Here is a 23,874-nt window from a genome sequence, read left to right on the forward strand (position 1 = left end):
CCCTCTCGCTGAAAGGAGCATTGTATGTTTCAGAACGACGCGTGTGGAATGAGAACGGCGTCCACTCGGCTCGCTCCTTTACAGAGCGAAAGGCGGGGGGATAAGATGCAGTAGCAGAGCTCTGAGCAAAGTGCGTGGCAAGCCGTTCAGCAATGGCGGCAGCGTCCGTGCAGACTGCGCCGTCCAAGGAGAGCCCAGGGACACCCATAGGGGTCTGGTATCCATAAATCCGTCGGATCCGGGACCACACGAGTGAGGGGGAGACATGGGAGCCCAAGGATGAGACATACCTCTCCCAGCACTCCTGCTTACGCCGTGCAATAAGACGACGGGCCAAGGCACGGAGCCTCTTAAAGGCGATGAGGGTCTCAAGAGACGGGTGCCGCCTATGACGCTGGAGAGCCCGCCGACGGCCGCGAATAGCCTCAGCAATCTCCGGCGACCACCAGGGTACAGCCTTCCTCCGAGGGAGGTCAGAAGATCGGGGGATGGCAGCCTCGGCCGCTGAAATGATGGATGTGGTTAAAACACGGACCACCTCGTCAATGTCACCCTGTGGGGGAGACTCAATGGTTGCAGCAGAAGTAAAAGCCGGCCAGTCTGCCCTGTGGAGAGCCCAGCGGGGCAGGCGCCCAGAAGAACGACACTGGGGTAGTGACAAATAGATGGGAAAATGGTCACTACCGCACAGGTCAGTGTGCACCCTCCAGTGGAGGGATGGGACAAGTCCGGGGCTGCAAAGAGAGAGATCGATGGCCAAGAACGAGCCATGGGCAACACTGAAATGCGTGGGAGCACCGGTGTTCAAGAGGCTAAGGTCGAGCTGAGCCAACAAATGCTCCACGGCCCGGCCGCGGTCATCAGAGACAGTCCCACCCCATAGAGGGTTGTGGGCATTGAAATCGCCCAGAAGCAGCAATGGTGGCGGGAGTTGAGCCAGCAGCGCAGCCAAGACATGTCGGGGGAGCTCCCCATCCGGAGGAATGTAAACAGAGCAAACAGTAATAGCCGGCGAGAGCTCAACCCTGGCAGCAACTGCCTCTAAAGGCGTCTGAAGGGGTACTGGCGAGCTACAGACAGAGTGGTGAACAAAGAGGCAAACCCCACCTGACACTCGGTGACAGGCAGCACGGTTCTTATAGCATCCCCGATAACTGCGAAGGGCGGGGGTCCGCAGTGCAGGAAACCAAGTTTCCTGCAGAGCAATGCAGAGAACAGGGGAATCACTCAGAAGCATCCGGAGCTCAGGCAGGTGGCGGAAACCGCCGCAGTTCCATTGGAGAATGGAAGCAGGAAGGGACTGGGAGGGCGTGAATGCGACTAAGAGGCAGACAGCGCTTCAGAGCCAACTGCCGCCACCGGGGGAGAGTCAGCCGAGTCCATAGGAGAGGCCCCCAAGGGTTCCGTGAGGGCGAGATCCGCGGCAGAGGCGAGGATCTCCACCTCATCCTCGGAGCCAGGACTATGTACAGCAGGCGGTGCTGAAACCGCCAGAAATTCCTTCTTCTTGGACACATGCCGTTCCTTCTTCTCACGTCGGCCCTTAGGGTGAGAGGGCTGGGAGAGCTTCTCTGAAGGAGCGTCTGAGGCTGACGACGACGCAGAAGCCCTACGACCAGCAGGTGGCGGAACCCTCAGCCACTGGCTGACATCTGGCTGGGAAGGAGAAGAAACGGAGGAAGGGAGAGCCCCGAGGGACCCCTTCCGCGAGAGAGGAACCGGCGAAGGCAACGCCGGCGGAGAAGGAGGGGGAGGAATCGAGCCTCCCGGTTGTGGAGCAGATGTCACTCCCGAAGTAAGCGTGGGGGGAGCGACAGAAGAGGGTTTGCCCCCAACTGCTAAGGGGGCAACAGAGGAAGGCTTGCCCCCAGACACGAGGGGGGCAGACAGAGATACACGGCCCCGAGGGCCCACTGAAGGCGGCACAGATGAGGCGACAACCGTCGCTCGCGTGGGCGACGATAACGTGGCTGCAGCATAAGATGGTCGAATGGAAGCAGGATACAACCTTTCATATTTCAGTTTTGCCTCTCGATAAGTAAGCCGGTCCAGGGTCTTAAATTCCATGATCTTCCGCTCCTTATGAAGAACGGGGCAATCCGGCGAGCATGGAGAGTGGTGCTCCCCACAGTTGACACATACAGGCGGAGGCGCACATGGAGAATCGGGATGAGAGGGGCGTCCGCAATCTCGACATGTAGCGCTGGATGGGCAACGGGAGGACATATGCCCAAACTTCCAGCACTGGAAGCACTGCATCGGGGGAGGGACGTATGGCTTCACGTCGCAACGGTAAACCATCACCTTGACCTTCTCGGGCAAGACATCACCCTCGAAGGCCAAGATAAAGGCACCGGTGGCCACCCTGTTAGCCTTGGGCCCTCTATGTACACGACGGACAAAATGGACACCACGTCGTTCCAAGTCGGCTCTCAGCTCGTCATCGGATTGTAACAAGAGGTCACGATGGTAAATAATCCCCTGGACCATATTCAAGCTACTGTGGGGAGTGACGGTAACAGGGACGTCACCCAACTTATCGCACAAGAGCAACGCTCGTGACTGGGCTGGGGAGGATGTCTTGAGGAGGATGGACCCATTCCTCATTTTAGACAACCCCGCCACTTCCCCAAACTTATCCTCCAGGTGTTCCACAAAAAACAGAGGCTTCGTCATAAGAAAGGAGTCACCATCAGTCCTGCTGCAGACAAGGTATTGCGGTACGTAAGGCTCCCGCTTGGCACTAGATCGGCGTCCCTCCCATGGCGCAGCCAACGAGGGGAACGACTGAGGGTCATATTGTGCAGCATCAAAGTCGACTCTACCACGCTTAGAGACGCTGGTGGCCGTGCGACCACCAGCTTGGTGTGATTTATTGCGCTTCATTGCGCCACATCCGCCCAGATGCCACCTACTCCGAACGAGGGCTCTCCCCAAGGGCGCCACCCAGCCACAGCAACGGGTACCTGGCCGATATCCCGTTGCCTGGAGTCCCCGTGCCCCAGAGAAGATGGGCACATACTCCTTGGCATGCATGGGGAGGAACAGCTCTGGCATCTGTAGTGCGATCCCTGCGTGGTCAGGGGGCTACCACCAAGAGGGTACATGACGACCCCACCACAACGGACTGGCTACCGTGCTGGATTTTAGGTGTTGAAAGGGTCCACAGTTGTCGTAGGCGCTAAGAAGAGTGCGCACAAGGCGAGAAGGAGACAACCCAGAAGATGTTGGGCGTAGTCCCCCCCACACGACAATAGGTAACATGCAAGATGGTGGAGCATGATGGACCAATAGAAAAACACCACGTAAGGTGTCCTTCCCCAAATGGCACGCACTAACAACGGAAATTTGGAAAAAAAAAAAGGAGGTCAAACCCAAGAGGGGACCATCACAGAAGGCCGCAACGTTTGAGACTCCTTTTAGTCGCCTCTTACGACAGGCAGGAATACCGCGGGCCTATTCTTACACCCGAACCCGCAGGGGGGCAAAATTGCCAGATTCCATTCTTTGTCCAAGCTGAAGCCACTATCTCTATTAATTAAATTCCTCACCAACCAAATTTCAATTGCTTCTTTCATTACTGAGTCCCAGAAAGATAAATTCGAGGCTAAAATTTCGACGTTATCGTACACCATAGATGAACAATCTGAGGGCAAACTCAATGTTAACATATGCACCAAAAAGATTGCTTCACAATTTAAAATTTCTTACAAGTACACCTCTGAGAATGATTTCCAGAGGGGGAGGGGGGCAGTGTCAATACAGTGCTCCACCACTGCAGATTTATTAGGTTGTAAGCATCAGGTGTACCTGGGGCGCTCTGTGCATCTCTCCTGGATTGTACACGTCATCTGTCCGATATATGAACGGTCGCACTCACAGGGGTCTTGTAAGCCCCAGGCTTCCGAAGCACCAAATCATCTTTAATGGAACCCAGGAATGCTGCTGTCTTTGGTGGAGGATCCATCTTATTTTCGATGAAAGTCTTCCCATGTATGGCAGGAAAGCCATGGCTTTAAAACTTTCTGCGTCTTCTTCCGCTATATTTGTACGCACTGTGGATTTCATTTTTAGCGCCTTATGTATCTGCAGTGGAGAGTACCCTTTGTCTTTGAAAACTCGTCTCAGGTATAGAAGCCCATCCTCCAGACTGCTCTCGTAAGGCAATAATGTGTGCTCTGTGTACCAGAGTCCTGAGTACACTCATCTTCTACGAAGGATGGTGGCAGCATTTGCACGTAAATATAAATCCATATGGGCCAGTTTTCGATACATTACATTACAGTGTCATCGTCTGTGTTATACCCACACATCCAAAAATGGAAGGCATCAATCTTTTTCGATTTCCATCATGACCTGAATTTGTCTGTGGATAGAATTCAGATGATTTAGCTTGTCTTTACAACATAACTCCAAAACACTGTGGGCTTCAAGCTAGCAGATTACAGCCATAAAAAAGTTGGCCACCAAGGGCGACAATAGAGGACTTCGAGAAGAAGGCGCTGGAATCTGAAAACCGGCCCATATGGTTTTATATTTACGTGCAAATAACTGCCACCACCCTTCACAGATGATGAGTGTACTCAGAACTCTGGTACATATAACACACGTTATTGCTGACGAGAACAGTCCGCAGGACGAGTTTCTACACCTGAGAAGAGTTTTTGAAGACAATGGGAACTCTCCACAGCAGACACGTAAGGCACTATAAATGCACTTGCGTATATGCAACAGCTTTGACCAACTGTCAGAGTTGAGTGGGGAGGAGCCTCCTGTGACTGTAGATGTAAGGAACATGCAGCAGTTAGAAGGCTTATATCAGTTGCAAAGTCTAACAGAAAGAAGAAGGTTCAACTGATAGGTAATTCGCATGGTAGATGTGTGGGCCAGCAGTTGCAGGAAGTGTTGGGGAATGAGTACCACATCACCAGCATTGTGAAGCGTAGTGCAGGGTTGGCTCAGGTGACTGACAGCATAAGGGAGTTATGTAGGAATTCTACGAAGCAGGATCAGGTAGTGCTAGTGGATGGAGCAGGAAATAGTCTTGTTAGTATGGAGACTATGATGTAGGTGGTGGCCTGGTAAAGATAGCTACTCAAACTGGTGGCACTAATGTGCATTTCGTGCAACTGTTTCAGCGTCACGATCTCACAATTGGCCTGTTAGGCGCATTAACGTGGGGCCGGAGAGGGTGCTGATGGCAGAAGGCATGGGTTACATTTCAGTGGTGCCAGATGGGTCTAATAGATCGGGTTTCACTAGGCATGGCCTGCACCTCAATAGATATGGGAAGGGGAGGCTGGCAATGCTTATAGGTGACAGCGTAGTGGGTGGTGGTGGGATCACTCATGGAAGTTAGTGAACTGCTTATAGATGTTGACTCTGAAATTACTGGTATATCGGAGCACCACTTAAATAATTCGACAATTCAGAGGCTTCCTTTACCAGGATACAGATTAGCTGGTTGTTTTTCAAGGAGTTCCTTGTGGGGTTGGGGAGTGGCTATGTACGTAAAAAACAGTATTCCATTTGAGTCCATAGACATATCATGGCACTGCACTGAACAGATATTTGAATTTTGTGCAGCGGCAGTTGAATTTAGTGAAACTGAACTTCTAATTGTTGTTGTTTATAGTCCCCTCACTCTGACTTCAGAGCATTTCTGCTCAGGCTAGAGAGGGTTCTTGATTCACTTCGAACGAAGTAACAGAAATTAGTTATATGTGGTGACTTCAATATAAATTTTGTAAATGATGGAGCAAGAAAAAGGATGTTGTGGGATCTTCTAAATTCATATGATCTGATGCAGACTGTGTTTTTTCCAACTAGGGTGTGGGGAACAGTAGCACAATGGACACAATATTTGTATTCATTCTTCATCACTAGATGGGCATTCTGTTAATAAAACGGTGAACAGCATTTCAGTCCATGATGCACAAATTTTAACACTAAAAGCCTTTTGTACTCAAACAAATGTCACATATAATTACGAACTATGTAGGAAAGTTAATCCAACAGCAAAAGAGAGTTTCTTAAACCTTGTCAAGGAACAAGAGTGGCAGTATGTTTTAGTGCCGATACACAGATGATAAATATAATGCTTTCCTTACATTTCTCTTGCTCTTTGAGACTTGTTTTCCATTAGAACGTTCTAAATGGGGTACTAGCAGTAGTAGGCAGCCCGGGTGGCTGACTAGTGGGACAAGGATGTCATGCAGAACAAAGCGGAAATTATATCAAAATGTTAGAATTAGAAGTAGTCACAATCAAGCTACAGTAGCCCATTACAAACAGTATTGTAATATGCTTAAAAATCTTAATAGGAAGGCAAAGATTATGTGGTATGCAAATAGAATAGCTAATTCACAGGATGAAATTAAAACCATATGGTCAGTTGTGAAGGGAGTGTCTGGTCAGCAGCACGAGGTCGACAATATAAAGTCAGTTCTTAGTGAAAATATTTCTGTTACTGATAAATCAGATATATGTCCAATATTTAACAATCTCTTCTGAACATTGCTGGTGAATTAAATAAAAATTTAGTTTCCACAGGGCATCATATAATTTTCTTGGCAAATGCCTTTCCGAGATTGATGTCTGAAATACTCCTCTGTGATACAGACAAGGGGAGATCAATAATTAAATCACTGAAGACTGAGGACTCTCATGGATATGATGGAGTGCCCAGCAGAATATTAAAGTACTGTGCTGCACATGTCCACCCTGTATTTAGCCATATTTGTAATTTTTCCTTTATGAATGGTCAGTTTCCTGAACAATTAAGTACTCAGTAGTAAAGCTGCTTTATAAAAAGGGAGAAAAGGATAATGTAGACAATTTTAGACCTATTTCTATGCCATCAGTGTTTCCTAAAGTTATTGAAAAGGCTCTGTATGTAAGGATAATTGTTCATTTTATATCACACGATTTGCTATCAAATGTACAGTTCAGCAGACCACTTAACAACTGAAAATGCTATGTTCTCTTTTCTCTGTGAGGTACTGATGGGCTAAACAAAAGGTTTCGAACGCTTGGCATATTTTTTGATTTAACTAAGGCGTTTGATTGTGTTGGTGACAAAATATTGCTCCAAAGTTGGACCATTACGAAATACAGGGAGTAGCTCACAATTGGTTCACCTCTTACTTTAGCAACAGACTGTAAAAACAATGTTGAGAATGACTTTGATGTGGGGTCTGAATGGGGTACAGTCAAGTGGGGGCGGTGCCCCAGGGATCAGTGTTGGGGCCACTACTGTTCCTTATTTATATAATGATGTGCCCTCTAGTATTATGGGTAACTCTAAAATAATTCTGTTTGCTGGGATGACACTAGCTTGGTAGTGAAGGATGTGTGCAACAGTGGGTCAGTTTCAAATATTGCAGTTCATGACCAAGTTCATGGCTTGCAGAAAATAAACTAACGCCAAATCACAGCAAGACTCACTTTTTACAGTTTCTAACACACAATTCAACAAAACTTGACGTTTTAATTTCACAGAATGGGCATATGAATAGTGAAACTGAACAGTTCACATTTCTAGGTGTTCAGATAGATAGTAAATTGTCTTGGAAATCCCACATTCAGGATCTTGTTCAAAGACTTAATGCTGCCATTTTTACTATTCGAACGGTATCTGAAGTGACTGATCGTTCAACATGAAAATTAGTCTACTTTGCCAATTTTCATTCGCTTATGTCATATGGAATTATATTTTGGGGTAACTCTTCCCATTCTAAAAGGATATTTTTGCTTCTGAAACGGGCGGTTCGGGCAATAAGTGGTGTAAGTTCACGAACCTCTTGTCGACCCCTGTTCACAAGTCTGGGTAGTTTGCCATTGGCCTCTCAATAAGTATATTTCTTATTGTCATTTCTTGTTAACAATATTAGCTTATTCCCAATAATAAGCAGCTTTAACTCAGTTAATACTCGGCAGAACTCAAACCTGAAGAAAGGTGTGCAATATACCACTGCATCCGTTTTCAATAAGCTACCGCTCAAATTCAAAAATCTTGGCAGTAATCCACACGCTTTCAAATCGAAACTGAAGAGTTTCCTCATGGGTCACTCCTATTCTGTCGAGGAGTTCCTTGAAAAATTAAACTGATTCTTGTTGTATTGTTATTGCGTTTATTTATTGATTGACTTTTTTGGGTTCATAAACATTTTATTTTTATCTGTTATTATTTTTATGTTGTAATTTCATGTACTGACATGTTCCATACCTTGTAGATTTACTCCTCAATTTGGTCCTACAGAACTTGAAATGTAAATAAAAAATAAAAAAATGAAATCCACAGTGCACACAAGAAAAACGGAAGAAGACATGGAAAGTTTTAAATCCATGGCTTTCCTGCCATACATGGGAAGCCTTTCATCAAAAATATGACAGATCCTCAGTAAACACAAAGTGAAAGTGGTTTTTCGCTTTTCACCAAAGACAGCAGCACTCCTGGGTTCCATTAAAATGATGTGGTACTTCGGAAGTCTGGGGTTTACAAGATCCCCCGTGAGTGCAGCTGTTCATATATCAGACAGACAACACATACAGTCCAGGAGAGATGCACAGAGCACTGCTGGTACACCCAGCTCTTACAATGTAATAATTCTGTGGTGGCGGAGCGCTGTACGGACACTGGGAACGTTATGGTGTATGGTAATGTTGAAATTTTAGCCTCGACTTCATCTTTCTGGGACTCAGTAGTGAAACAAGTAATTGAAATTCGGTTGTCGATGAATTTAATTAATAGAGATAGCAGCTTCAGCTTGGACAATTCATTGAATCCAGCAATTTCTGTAATTAAATCACAAAGACATCGCGACGGTGCAGCTCGCAGTGATACTTCGATATCACCATGTGGATCGACTGCACAGCCATAGATCTAATTCCATGCACATGTCATACCACTTTGCCGCTGATCAACATCTTTGGCGCCTTGCGTGCCTGTGGCCAGATGCGCAGTGGTTCACTCCCCAGGTTTAAAAAGACGGAGCAAGTGCTGGAGCGTCAGTCACTTTGGCTCACTCTGAAGATAGCTCGATGGTACTCAGCCAGAATATTAGGAGTTGAATTTATGCAGCTGCACGCCCGAAATTTTACGGCACAGTCTTTGCACTGCAAAAATATGAAGATGGGAGAGCAATTGGCTGCAAAAGGCAAAGGTCTTGAGTTTCAGTCCAGGTCTGGGACACTATTTAATATGCCAGAAAGTTTCAGATTAACATTTGGTTTCATTTTAAAACCTATTTTGAAGATATTATCTGTTCCATTCAACCTAATTTCTTGTCCTTTGACGTCTCTGACAGAATTAAATCATATGCAAACCTCAATGTTTTTGTTCTCCTCTCTGAACCTCAAATCCCTTTCCAAATTTCTCCTTAATTTCCTTTACTGCTTGCTCAGTGTACAGATTGAATAACATCAAAGATAGGCAAAGACACTGTCTCACACCCTTCCAAAATATTACTTCCATTTCAGATCCTTCAATTGCTATTACTGCAGTCCGGTTTCTGTGAACAAAATTTGCTCCCTGCTACCTTCAGAGTTTTGAAGAGAATAATGGACTCAACATTGTCCAAAGCTTCCTCTAAATCGAGAAATACTATAAACATAGGTTTCCCTTTTTTCAACCTACCTTCTCAGCTAAACTGTAAAATCAGTATTGCCTCGCACATTCCTACATTTCTGCAGAATCTAAACTGATCTTCAACCAAATCAAGTCCAGAATTAGGTAGGCATATTTGGAATCATAGCGGCAAAAACTGTCACTAGCAAACGCAATCCGTGTTCATGAACAATGCTGTCGTGTGTTAGGGCTACAGGTGAGATCACGGTATTTTATTTATTTATCAGATTCTGTGGGATAATACAAGTCACACTTGCTTTGTGATGGAACAAGACAGTATATAATGTACAGAATACTGTTTAGAAAATTTATAAACAAAAGTGTTAAAGAATTAAACAACAAAGGAAAAATGCTCCCATCAGAGCACAAAAAAGGCGAATATGCTCCTCTTTATTAAAGGCTGACTGAAAAGTGGGGTACCAGCTGCCTCATTCTACCTACCCCAGCACCTTTAAAAATTTTCACAAAAATATCAGCATGTGAAAATATTTGTGCTCTTTTTAACATGCAACTCACCTCCACCAAGCTGCCCTAACTGTAACTCTCATATCCACTAGAACATCGCTGTAGGTCTATCACGTCCAACCACTCAACTGCCCAGTCTCTCTCTCTCTCATTCATTCAGCCCAAATCATTGTCATTACAGGGTGTATAAGGGGCTAAAGAAAAAAATTTCCAGATATTTACGAGATTTCCCAATTAAAAACACACTTTTCCCTGGGTGAACATACACTTTATTCATTTTAAGTGACAGTATACTTTCCCTCAGAAATGCGAAACATATAAATCCTTTGAATGGCTAAGGTTTTGTACACCAGTGTAGAACTTCTTCTGGACACTTTAGAACACTAAATCTAGAATAAAGACATGTTCTGGAAAGAACACTGATTTGCAGAAACACGTAGGCTGCATATTTTCTTATTACAAAAGTATAAATTTGAATACCACCAAACACAGTACATTAGTTATCAAAGCAGTGAAATGGACACTGTGATGCACTTTTGTAAGCCAGTCATAGTTCATGTCACGGGATCTCGCCAGCCGATGACACGAGATATTCAGAGCAAAGGACACACAATGAAGTCAGCCAATAGCAACATTGTCCCATTAAGTTTCGGGTGTGCAGCCGCAAGAAATCTCTTTCTTCTAATATTTCGGCTGTATAACGTTCAGCCATCTTCAGAGTGAGCTGCAAGACTGCCGCTCCAGTGCTCGCTTCGTCCCTTTATACTGTTGTACCGCGCGACTGCGCATGCGGCCACAGATGCAAATGCGCCAGAGACGTTGGTCGGCGGCAGAGACGTGCACAATGCGCGAGTTGTATCTATGACTCCGCAGTTGATCTGTGTTGGCATATCGATATATCATTGTGAGCTGCACTGTGACGTCTTTGTGAGTTTATTACAGCAAGTGCCAGATTCCATAATTTATCAAGATTGAAACCACTATCTCTATTAATTAAATTCGTCGTCAAGCGAATTTCAATTGCCTCCTTCACTATCGAGTCCCAAAAGGATGATGTAGTTGCCAAAATTTCGACACTGTCATACAACATACTGTGACCATTATCAATACAGTGCTCTGCCACTGCCGACTTGTTAGGTTGTAAAAGTCGTGTGTACCTCTGGTGTTCTGTACATCTTCCTTGGACAGTACGAGATGTTTGTCCGATGTAAGAAAGGCCACATTCACATGGAATTTTGTAAACTCCAGATTTTCGGAGCAGCAAATCATCTTTGACGGAGCCCACGAGTGCAGCTGAATGTGGCCCAGTTTTCCCAGTTTTCTCCCAGGTGAACAACTTCCCGAGCTTTTCCTGGAAAAACGTACATGCCTTGCATTATCTCTTTGAGGTTCTCCAAAAGTCACAGTCTCCTGTCTCACAGCTAGTGTCACCTTTGTTCTGTCTTACTACTACTTTCTCATCTCGCTTTCACTGTCTTCCTCTTGCTCCCTCATAATGCTAATGTCCCACTCATTCATTCATTCATTCATTCATTCATTCCTACTGCTGCTTTCTCTTCTTACTGTCAAAATCTCTTTCTTCCTCATAGTCACTGTCATATACTCTTGTCTCTCATTATCACTGGCTCTCACCCACTTCCACTTTCTTCTTGTCTTTATTCCTCTCCCACAGGTAAAGTCTCTTTCATTATTTTCCTTGCACTGTTCTCTGGCAAGTAACTGTGAACATGCGTGTCTCAGAAATGGATAAAGATGTCAATAACATTTTCAAGGTTGTTCAAGAATGGAATATATGAGGGTTGTACCAATAGTACGGTTCCCAGTATGCTAAATCCGACAACAGTACCGTGCACAGTGGTTCCCCCACACTTGAGCCCGCCTGTCTGCGATTCGCTGCGTCGCTCAGTGTTGGCTTGGCAGCCGTCAGAGAAGGGAGTATTGATCACTGCTCCTGCCAACTGCGAGGTTCGAGCAGGAATCCGGTTTCTCCACACAAGGAAGTTACCGCCTGTGGAGATTCATTGGCAACTAACTGAGGTTTATGGTGAAGAATCCATGTCCGCTCAGCATGTCCGAAAATGGTGCAGGACTTTTGCTGAGGGTTGCACAGAAGTTCACAATGAAAAACGTAATGGAAGACTGCCGGTTTTGGATGCGATTGTCCAGAAAATCAACAGTCAGCTGCTCAAAGATTTAAAGGTCACTGTCCGTGAACTTGTGAAACGCATTCATGAAGCTTCCCACAGCACAACTGAAAGAACTTTAACAGAAACGTTGGGTTATCACAAGATGTGTACTCACTGGGTCCCCCCCTGATGCTGACTGATGGACACAAGGAGCAACGCCTTGACTGTGCTCACAAGATTCTTCAACAATGTGAGGGGGGGAGGCAACAAGGAGAAGTTGTTGGACTCTATCGTCATGGGAGATGAAACGTAGGTGTTTCATTACATTCCCGAAACAAGACAATGATCTCGTCAGTGGCGTCACTCCAGTTCACCGCCACCAAAGGAATTCAAACAAATGCGGTCGGCAGGAAAGGTTATGGCAAATGTGTTTTGGGATCAGAAGGGGGTCCTCATCGATTTCATGCAACCTGGGATGACAGTAAACTCCGACAGATATTGTGAAACATTGGCCAAACTCCAGTGAGCAATCCAGAATCGCATCGCTGGAGAGGACGACTGAAGGAGGGAGTAGTGCTTCTTCATGACAACACTTGACCCCATGTCACTCGTCAAACACAGGAGCTTTTGAAGAAATTTGGGTGGACTGTTATGCCCCATCCCCGTACAGCCTGGACTTAGCCCCTGGCGATTATCACCTCTTCCCCAAGCTAAAGGAACACACAGTTTTTTTTCTTTTTTTGTTATGGTTTTAGGGCGCAAAACTGCTACAATCCATAAGTAGGCATGGAAGACCATTCTGTGGTTTAATGAAGGGTAAGAAACTGAACGTGAAAACAGCAGCAATGGGAGCGAAACTCAAGGAGGAGGGAAACTAAAAACGGAAGGAGATCTTAGAAAACTACTATTGAAGCGGGGTTTGCATTCCCTGAAAAAAGAGCTTCAAATGACCAACATCATCTCACTGACACCGATAAACTCGAGGACGCTATCAGCTAAGCGCATGTTATCTGCTAAAAGGGAAGATGTATCAGGTGACAACTGTAAACAGGCACATAACGGATTAAAATAGGGACACTGAAGTAAAAGGTGTCTCACTGTCCACAGTTGAGAGCAGTGAGGACAAAGTGGGGGAGGATCACCACTTAAAAGACGTTGTTGGCTAAAAAAGACAGTGTCCTATCCAGAGTCTAGTTAAAATTACCTCCTCAAAACAACAAGGCCGGCAGGAAGAGGTCCAAGTGCAGGGAAAAGGTTTTACGTCCCCTAACTTATTATCAGGAAGTGTAGACCAATGTGTGTGCCATAAAAAAGTAACAACAACATAAAATGCTCTGTAGATCAGCATAGAGAACCATGTGAACAGTGGGCCGAGGAAGAGATACTGCAGCCTAGGCCACTATATCGGCTGCCTCGTTTCCGCAGATACCATCGTGCCCTGGGATCCAGAAGAATGCCACAGAGACTCCCCTAAGTGGAGCAATTGGAGGCTGTCCTGAATCCAGTGGAACAGAGGGTGCATGGGATAAAGAGCTTGGAGGTTGAGAAGAGAGCTGAGCGAATCCGAGCGTATAATATACTGTAGCAGCTTATGGCGACAGATTTATTGGACAGCCAGGAGAACAGCATAAAGCACCGCAGTAAAAACCGAAAACTGGTCGGGAAGTTGAAATCTATTAGGGGTGTCGCCAACATATAGGCACACCCAAAACCAAATGTGATCTTTGAGATGCCAGTGTAAATAAATGTGGCATCCTCCATTTGTACGCATAGAGCAGCAAATGGCTGATGATAAACCATAGGGGGGAGGGGTGGTACTATCCTTGGGAAGCTGACAAAGGGCATGGAGAAGCCAAGGTGGCGCCGTACCCCATTTGTCAAGCAAGTTTTAGGAAAGTGGAAGGAAAGAGAATGTAACAGTTGACAGCAGCAGACTCCCAGTGGTAGTAGAGAGGAAGGGCAGCCTGCATACCCTACATCCAAGGAGACATTGAAAAAAAAAAAAAGGCCATGGGTCAGAGGGGCAGGCATGGAAGACAGATGACTACCGTAACGACTCAGTAGGACAGCTCACTGATTCAACAGCGGAGGTACAGCAGTCTCAGCATAAAGGTTCTCCACGGGGCTGGTATAAAAAGCTCCAGATGTTGAACGCAATCCACAGTGGAGGACAGAGTCAAGACGCCGAAGGATAGACGGTCGAGCAGAGGAGTTAACTATGCTTCCATAGCCAAATTTTGAGCGCACTAAGGCACGATACAGGCAGAGGAGGACCACTCGGTCCACTCCCCAGGAGTTACCACTCTGAACACAGAGGGTGTTGAGGGATCGCATACAGTGAGCCGAAAGATATGACACTTGGGAATACCAGTACAGTTTTCTGTCAAACATAAGTCCCAAGAATTGTCAAACGTCGGCAAATGGAAGGTCGACAGGGCCTAGATGTAGAGAAGGCAGAGGAAACTTCGTACAATGCCAAAAATTTACACAGACGGTTTTACTGGGAGAAAAGCGGAAGCCTGTTTCGATGCTCCATGAGTGGAGGTGATCAAGACATCCTTGAAGATGTAGTTCAAGAAGGCTGGTCCGTTGAGAGCTGAACTAGATCGTAAAACTGTTGCCAAAGAGAGAACCTGAGACATGGGGAAGGAGACAATCCGTAACTGGATTTATAGCAATGGCAAACAGGACAACACTCAGCACGGAGCCCTGGGCACCCCATTTTCTTGGGAAAATGTATGGGAGAGAGTGGTGTGCACCGACACCTTAAAGGTGTGCGCTGTCATAAATTCAAGAATAAAAAGGGGTAGCTGCCCTCGAAGGCCCCAAGACAACAGTGTGCAGAGGATGCCTGTCCTCCAATGGGTAACATATGCTCTCTCCAGATCAAAAAATATCGCTACCGTTTGGTGTTTCCTGAGAAAATTGTTCATGATATAAGTCGAGAGAGCAACAAGATGGTCAACTGCAGAATGATGCTTTCGGAAACTGTATTGGGCACGTGTTAAAAGGTTTCAGGACTCCAGCTACCAGCATAAATGGCAATTCACCATGCACTCCAAAACCTTATATACACTACTCATGAGAGATATGGGGTTATAGCTAGAGGGGAGATGTTTATTCTTTCCAGGTATCGGAACAGGAATGACAATAGCTTCCTGCCATCTTCTGTGAAAGGAACTGTTAGTCCAAATTCGATTATACAGGCGAAGAAGGTAATGCAGATTATGGTATGATAAATGCAGCAACATTTGGACGTGGATGCCATCCAGTCCCGGGGCCAGAAGAGCGAGAGGAAGAGAGTGCATGTTGGAGTTCCCACATACAGAAAACAGTTTTATAGCTTTGGCAGTTTTGAGAGGAGAGCTCGAAATCTTGGCAAAGTGTTGACCCAATGAGTTACAAATTGCGACTGGGTCCACTAAGGTATTATGTGCGACAGTGAGCCCAGAGATTGGGGAGAAACTAGACATGCCGGATAACCATCGAAATCGACTCCAAACTATAGATGAGGGAGTGAAGGAATTAGAGGAGCTGGTAAATAAGTCTAAGCTTGCCTTCTTGCTATCGCGGATGATGTGATGACATTGTGCACGCAATTGCTTATAGCGGATACAATTGGCCAATGTAGGATCGTGGTGGAAAATGCGAAGAGCACATCTCCGCTCGCGTATTGCGTCACAGCACGTCTTGTTCCACCAAGGAAATGGGGGGCACTGGGGCAAAGGGGAGGTACGAGGTATTTAACATTCCGCGGCTGTAAGAATAACTTCCGTAACATGGGTGACCTGATCATCGATGCTAGGAAAGTGACGGTCATCGAATGCCGCTAGAGAGGACAAAAGTGTCCAATCGGTTTGGGAAAACTTCTAGCACCTTGTGTGCATAGATGGCAGTTGTGGCTGTGATCGAAGGACACACGGAAAATGGTCACTAGAGTGTGTATCAGCAAGAGTGAACCATTCAAAGTGCTTAGCTAGTGGAACATTACCGACTGAAAGGTCCAAATGAGAGAAGTTTGACACGGTGGCAGACGAAAATGTACGTTCCCCAGTGTTCAGGCAAACAAGATCCGCTTGGTGGAAGAGTTCAATCAACAGGGAGCCTTGTGGACAAGGATGCTGAGATCCTCAAAGCGGGTGGTGGGCACTGAAGTCCCCAATCAGGACAGCTTGGAAGGAACTGTTTTAAGGGGACTGGGTGATAATGGATAGTATCATAGAGAAGAATCACAAGTCCCTCGTGTGCCAGAGTGCCATCAACAGAGGGGAGATCAAACCGGACCGATTGGAGATGACTGAAGACAAAGCGATCATGGGGATGTAGCTTTGTTTCCTGAAGACTTAAGATGACCGGGGAATAGGATCGTAAGTGGATTGACAATTCATCCCGATTGGAATGAATTCCGTGGATATTCCAATGGATAATGGACATAGGGTGGACAGAAAAGGGGAAAATCTCACTACGGTTGCTGTCAACTCAACGACCGCCGAGAGCCAGCGGCTGATGGCATGGAACAGCATTCAGCCAAAGGCAGAAGATCCCGATCCGTAGGTTGCTCGCAGCTCCTGCCACCAGTAATCGACTGGTGGATCGGCCGCCAGCAACACGGAAGATTGCCGAGGGCAGCTACCGCTGGGTGGTGCTATAGATGAGACACGCCTTGGAGAGGAACTTTAGTTTCTTTTGAGCCTTCTTGGAAGGAGGACGGTGAGAGGAGGGAGGAATTGATGGTTGGGAGGTCAGGATACGTAAAAAAAATCTTCGCAAGTAGGCTCTTTTTTTGGAAGACCAGGCGTCCGATTTGGGGCCCATGATTTAGCAGGAGCCGATGAAGGGTGAGCCTGAGAGTGAGCAGGCGATAGTGGGGAGGATGAACAGGCGATCTTTGGGCTGGCTGATCTGACAACTGTAGCGCTAAAGGTGAGATCGCAAGTCTGTGTGGCTACCTCCTTAGTAGGCCAAGGAGATGCGAGGACAGTGCTATATTTACCCACTGGGAGCGGGGCTTTCTACTGGCGAATAACTTATGAGCAGCAAATTGGACACTTTTTCCTTCACTCGGATTTCCTGAGTAACTCTTTCATCTTTGAAAATAGGGCAATCTCTATAAGAAGCAGCGTGGTCGTCCATACAGTTGATGCAACAAGGAGATGGATGTGGACAATCACCCTCATGGGCATGCCTGTCACATGCAATGCATTTCGCCGGATTGGAACACGACTGGCTGGTACGATTAAACCACCAACACCGACAGCAACGCGTAGGGTTGGAGATGTAAGGACGAACGGAAATGATCTCATATCCTCCTTTAATGTTCGATGGAAGTTGAACTCCGTCAAACATCAAAAAGAGAGTACGGATCGGTTCCAAGTCTCTGTCAATCTTTTTCATGACTATGTACAGCCGTTACGCCCCAGTCAGACAGATAGTGTTGAATGTTGTCGTTGGATAATCCATTGAATGAGCATGTATAAACCACCTCCCATGATGAATTTAAAGTACGGTGCACCTTCACCTGGATACGGAAGGTGTGTAGCAGTGTAGTTTGCAGCAAATTTGTTTTGAATGCTTACAGTTTATCAACTGATTTTTTCCAGTTCTGCTGGACGGCTATTGAAAATGAAACTTGCTGGATGGTGAACACCCTTCTGTGCAGTGCTTAAGGAAGTTTTAACCAAGTGTATATTGTTTTAGCATTTAGTTTTCACTGAATGTATGTCGCATATTTTTCAGAATGAGTCAGTATTGTCAACAACAAATCTCGTGATGCAATATAAGTATCGGGACGGCAGCGTTAGAATTCCGAGACAAACACACAACAGCTTACACGGAGGTCGTGAACTGACACATCAGATTAGTCTGGCTGCCCTTTGCTGGGCTAAAAATATCCTTGCTGAGTGTAAAAAGTTACCCCAAAATATACTACCATACAAGATAATAGAGTGAAAGTAATCCAAGTAAACAAGCCTTCACGATCAGTGTCGGAAACAGTAGACATTATTCTTATAGGGAACATAACAGTATTTACTTTCTGCATAAGATCTTTCACATGATATTTCCAAGAAATCTTTCCATTTACCCTCAGTCCTAAGATTTTAAATTGGTTGAATTCACTGACCATGTTTGGACAGAAAATTTCACTTTTCCAAGTTCTTCATGTTATAAGCAACATGCACTGTGCTTTGTTGCAGCTAAATGTTGATATGTTTTCTGAAAGATCTGCTGTTGTTACTGACTACCCTATTAGCTACATCATTTATATACTGATTCATGTCTTTCACAATTACAATTGTGTCATTTGAAACAAAAGAATTGTTTGAATCATCTGCCACATTTAGTGGCAGATCATTGAAGCAATGATCCAGCAGTACACTGTGGCACCCTCCTCTTTACATGACCCGCCGTCATAACAGTATCTAAAAGGAAAGAACAAAATTTGATATTTATGCAGAATAGTAAAAATCCTTCTTGGCAGGAATGGGTGTCACGCTCTCAGTGAAGTCTGTCATTGTTGATGCAAGGCAAAGAGGGGGCATATGCAGTGTCTCTCTCCTAAAAGTCATTAGGCAAGTGATCTCTGATGTTTTGGCAGATATTTACAGTTTCGTTTTTGCTATGTATGGCTGGAGTCACCCCAAACAAATACTGCTCGTCATGTCCTTCATGCATGATGAAGTGTCACTGTGAAGAGTCAGTGCCTCCTGTTACAAACAAAATTACTTCTAAAATGGAATTTTATGTGCCCCTTTGACAGAGTGTATTATCAGGGACAGAAAACACAAAGAATAACCTGTACTCCAGCAGTGATAACACTGCCCTGGCCCCTGCCGACTGCTACTGCGTGCAGAAGTGCTGCTCAGTCACTGCTGGGTTACTGATTGTCCTTCACGTTTTACTGATCCTGTTAATACATATCAATAAAACTAATAATGCATTACAAAAAAATGGTACTGTTCTATAAAATGGAAAAGGAAAATTCTGATTTAATAATCACTTTCTTTGTAATAGAGAACAAACTGACACCTTCCATTGATGCTAGGGGTCATATGAAAGAATTGATGAGCAGTATTTGTTTGGGCCAACTCTAACTCCACGCTGGAAAAACGAAAATGCCAACATCTGGTGAAACATGAGAGAAAACATGCCCTACGATCCGTAGGACTGACACCCTCAATATCATCCGAGTGCAATGCAACAAACAAATTGTGCTAAAAAATAATAATTAATAATAATAATGATCACTCAACCAGTCAGCAATACTGAAAGGAACATTATCTGAAAACTTTTTGCCACAGACCTAAAACATGCCAATTAGTACAGTGACAACTGCAATCTAAGCTTATGAAAATCCCAATAAACAAATTGTAAACTGAACAAGGTCTCTGTTTACCTATTTTTCTTTTTCTATACTTTTCATCAACGGCAAGCATGGCAATGTATCCTCTCTTGACAACCTTGCGATGTACATCGAGCTTGCAAACAATTGCACCCACACATTTGCCACCGTCCATAGCCTGCAACCAACAGGAAAACTGGTATCAGTGCAATCGAGACAGAGCTGGTGAGAAATAAGTCAACAACTGTTTCAAATGTGTTACTATGTATATATCTCTAATCGAAAGGTACTTCTTTCACTTCTACAACTGATACTTTTCAAATACAGGGTGAGTCAAAAAGAATACCACAACTTTAAAAATGTGTATTTAATGAAAGAAACATAATATAACCTTCTGTTATACATCATTACAAAGAGTATTTAAAAAGGTTTTTTTTCACTCAAAAACAAGTTCAAAGATGTTCAATATTGCCCCCTCCAGACACTCGAGCAATATCAACCCGATACTCCAACTCGTTCCACACTCTTTGTAGCATATCAGGCGTAACAGTTTGGATAGCTGCTGTTATTTCTCGTTTCAAATCACTAATGGTGGCTGGGAGAGGTGGCCGAAACACCATATCCTTAACATACCCCCATAAGAAAAAATCGCAGGGGGTAAGATCAGGGCTTCTTGGAGGCCAGTGATCAAGTGCTCTGTCACGGGCTGCCTGGCGGCCGATCCATCGCCTCGGGTAGTTGACATTCAGGTATTTACGGACAGATAGGTGCCAATGTGGTGGCGCTCCATCCTGCTGAAATATGAATTGTTGTGCTTCTTGTTCGAGCTGAGGGAACAGCCAATTCTCTAACATCTCCAGATACTGTAGTCCAGTTACAGTAGCACCTTCGAAGAAAAAGGGACCAAAAACTTTATTGGCTGAAATGGCGAACAAATGTACAACTAAATGAAACTTTATAGCTCCCGTAATTCGCCGACAGATAGTGCTTAGCTCTGCCTTTTGTCGTTGCAGAGTTTTAAATTCCTAAAGTTGTGGTATTCTTTTTGAATCACCCTGTATATTCAGCTACTTCTACATTCTGATGTGAAATAATTACATTTTAAAAACTACAGAAATTCTCAAGAGTTAGCAAAACCCATAATAATTTAAAGTATAACAGGTAGTCAAATGAAAACAAGGCAGATGGAAAAAAAATAAGTAAGCTCTTTATCATTTCAAAAGTAACCACCATAAATCTTAATACATTTATCCCACTCCGAGACAAGAAGGCCAATGCCTTTATGGAAAAATGTTTGCAATCGCCTGCAGAACTACAATCGTAACCAGGCATCTACCCCTCTGTCTGAAGCAAATCGATGGCCAAGAATGTCTTTCCCCAAGCTCTGAAAATACAGAAATCACATGGGGAGAGATTGGGACTGTACGGAGAATGTGTACGGCATTCCCAGTGAAACTTCTGCAGCACAGTCAGACAGTGGGCCTGCCTACATTTTCATCAGCTTGAAGTACACTGCAGAAGTTTCCTGGAAAGCCCTAACATATCTTCCATACAGTCCCAGTCCCTTCCCATGCAATTTCAAAATTTTTGGAGTAAAAAAGAAAGATTTGTTGATTTGCTTCCGATGCAGAGGTGCACACCTGGGTACAGTTGTGGTTCTGTGGGCAATTGTAAACATTTTTCGAAGAAGGTACTGACCACCAATTCCTCACAGTAGAATAAATATATTAACAATTATAGCAATTAGTTTTCAAATAACACACAGTTTACTTACTTTTTTTTCGTTTGTCTCATTTTCATACGACTGCCTCTTATAGAATACTGAGCTTATAGTCCTTGAGCTCCCTCTCCCAACACAATCAGTCCAAGCTATAGGTTGGAGCATTCAATTAGGCACAGAAGGCAGTTTTCACATTTGGGAATTTACGGCAGTGAGGAAGAAAAAAAGCCATGTTGTATAGTTAGCAAATAAGGTTTAGGAATAACAACTACTTTAAGACAGAGTGCCAGAGAGGGAGGGGGAGGGGAGAGTCAGGGGGGCGATGGTCGGGGAGGGGGAGAGAGGGAGAGAGGGAGAGAGGGAGAGAGGGAGAGAGGGAGAGAGGGAGAGAGGGGGAGAGGGAGAGAGGGGGAGAGGGGGAGAGGGGGAGAGGGGGAGAGGGGGAGAGGGGGAGAGGGGGAGAGGGGGAGAGGGGGAGAGGGGGAGAGGGGGAGAGGGGGAGAGGGGGAGAGGGGGAGAGGGGGAGAGGGGGAGAGGGGGAGAGGGGGAGAGGGGGAGAGGGGGAGAGGGGGAGAGGGGGAGAGGGGGAGAGGGGGAGAGGGGGAGAGGGGGAGAGGGGGAGAGGGGGAGAGGGGGAGAGGGGGAGAGGGGGAGAGGGGGAGAGGGGGAGAGGGGGAGAGGGGGAGAGGGGGAGAGGGGGAGAGGGGGAGAGGGGGAGAGGGGGAGAGGGGGAGAGGGGGAGAGGGGGAGAGGGGGAGAGGGGGAGAGGGGGAGAGGGGGAGAGGGGGAGAGGGGGAGAGGGGGAGAGGGAGAGAGGGAGAGAGGGAGAGAGGGAGAGAGGGACCAGGGGAGGGGCAATAATGGCGTGAATAGTAATGTGCAATGATTATTGACTAAAGGTGAAAATTACTTCATTTTGTCAAATTTCCATTTAACTTATTGATACTTTAAAACATTAATACCATATATTACATATACATTTGTCTCAAGAACAAAATTGCCAGTGAATATTATCATTCAAACAAATAAACAAAACATTTAAAATATGCCCCAATTTGCAAAAAAATCACACTATTAGTCACAAAGCGACAGATGTTTCACCTGTAAACACACTGTAACCAGAGACTTGTTACATAAGTGCAAAGCTTTCAATGCAATAACAGATGATGACCCAACACAATTGAAGCTATAAACAGGAAAAAAGTGCTTCAATGAGCATAGTTATGGATGAGGTGAAGACAGGAGGAAATATTAATTTCTATAGTTCTGGAACATTGACCTGTTATGGCATGTCGTTCCAAGTATTGGCACTGTGAATCCTGTACCTGCCCTATGGCATCCCTACAAGCGCTTGCCCAATGGCATACCTTAAGAACGTGGCCAATCAGGAACTTATGCCAGTTACACCATAAACATCCATTTCATTGTTGTGGTCTGTCTGTTAATGATGCTTCCTATGTAAGGAACTTATCAATAATAGTGTATTATCTCTGGCCACATTATTTTAGTTAACTTCTTGTGACCAATCTGTTTCAAAGCTGCAACTTTATTGTCACTGTCATAGTTTATCACCTGACTTAAGCCAAAATGTGGCATAAATGAAAATCATCTACAATAAACAAATGTCACAAGGACCCCAGCCCTGCGCAAGCTTTTTGATTTCATGCCACCGTGGCAGCCTGTGCGTCAGTTTAGCTTCTTGCTTTATTAAGCAGTACTGATTTGGCTTCACAAGACTGAGTGAATCCCGTTTCAGATGTTCCCACCATGGAAAAATCCTAGGTGGCGTCCAAGAACTGAACCCAAGATGTACGCAATGTTAACCATTAGAGTGTGGAGGTGGCCCACGCATCTTGGCACAGGAACTGATGCAAATGAAAGCCCAAACCATAAATAAGTCCTCAAAAATGACATTGTAGCTCCGAAACACATTGGAACTAAACAATAAATAGTGACAGAGCATCTAGGAAACTAAACACGTATCTTTGCTTCTGTGTTTGGTCTCCTATACACATCTCTTAACGATGGTAGTCACTTATTTACTGAAAATGGCCCAATAAGCTGAAAACTAGGTCAAAATAAACAAATATTAGCAGAACAAAAACAAAGTTTGTTTTTCAACCTTAAAAAATTTCATGAACATTTGAAAAAATCCTGAGAAATTACTAATTTATTTTTTTCCTTTCAGAAAACACAAATTTATAAATCTTCATACACAATGGCCTTCTGTCTTTTTTCCCCCCATTTGTGCAGTACAATAAGATCTGTTTTTATTTCAGTGAATTTTGGTTCTGCCTGAGTCTCTATTATGTTGCTTGCAAAAAGTTTAACATCTGCTAAGTAACAGAATAAGCATAACACTATGTTATCTTCAGCCACAATATTTTAGTTAATTTCTTGTGCCCAATCTGATTCTGCACATTCACGGTTGATGTTCTCGTTTATCGACTACATTAAAGCCAGAACATGGTATCAATGAAATCAGTCACATTTTTTATAGAAATCCCTGCCAGTTTACCACACTTAATATGCAGCACATCACGATCACAACATGATTTTATGAAAGCAATCTCTTCTTCCCACTCCTCCCCCATTT

General features: G+C 44.9%; 1 protein-coding gene across 2 annotated transcripts in view; it reads right to left on the reverse strand.

The window, feature by feature from the left end:
* Positions 1-23,874, reverse strand: part of LOC124550842 (N-alpha-acetyltransferase 30) — an 85,071-nt gene that overhangs the window by 35,142 nt on the left and 26,055 nt on the right. For both annotated transcript variants that reach the window (XM_047125571.1, XM_047125570.1), the window contains one exon: positions 19,613-19,736. In XM_047125571.1, the coding sequence (XP_046981527.1) occupies positions 19,613-19,736 (124 nt within the window). The remainder of the gene's footprint in view (positions 1-19,612; positions 19,737-23,874) is intronic.

This window comes from Schistocerca americana, chromosome 9, assembly GCF_021461395.2.
Source record: "Schistocerca americana isolate TAMUIC-IGC-003095 chromosome 9, iqSchAmer2.1, whole genome shotgun sequence".
NCBI lineage: Eukaryota > Metazoa > Arthropoda > Insecta > Orthoptera > Acrididae > Schistocerca > Schistocerca americana.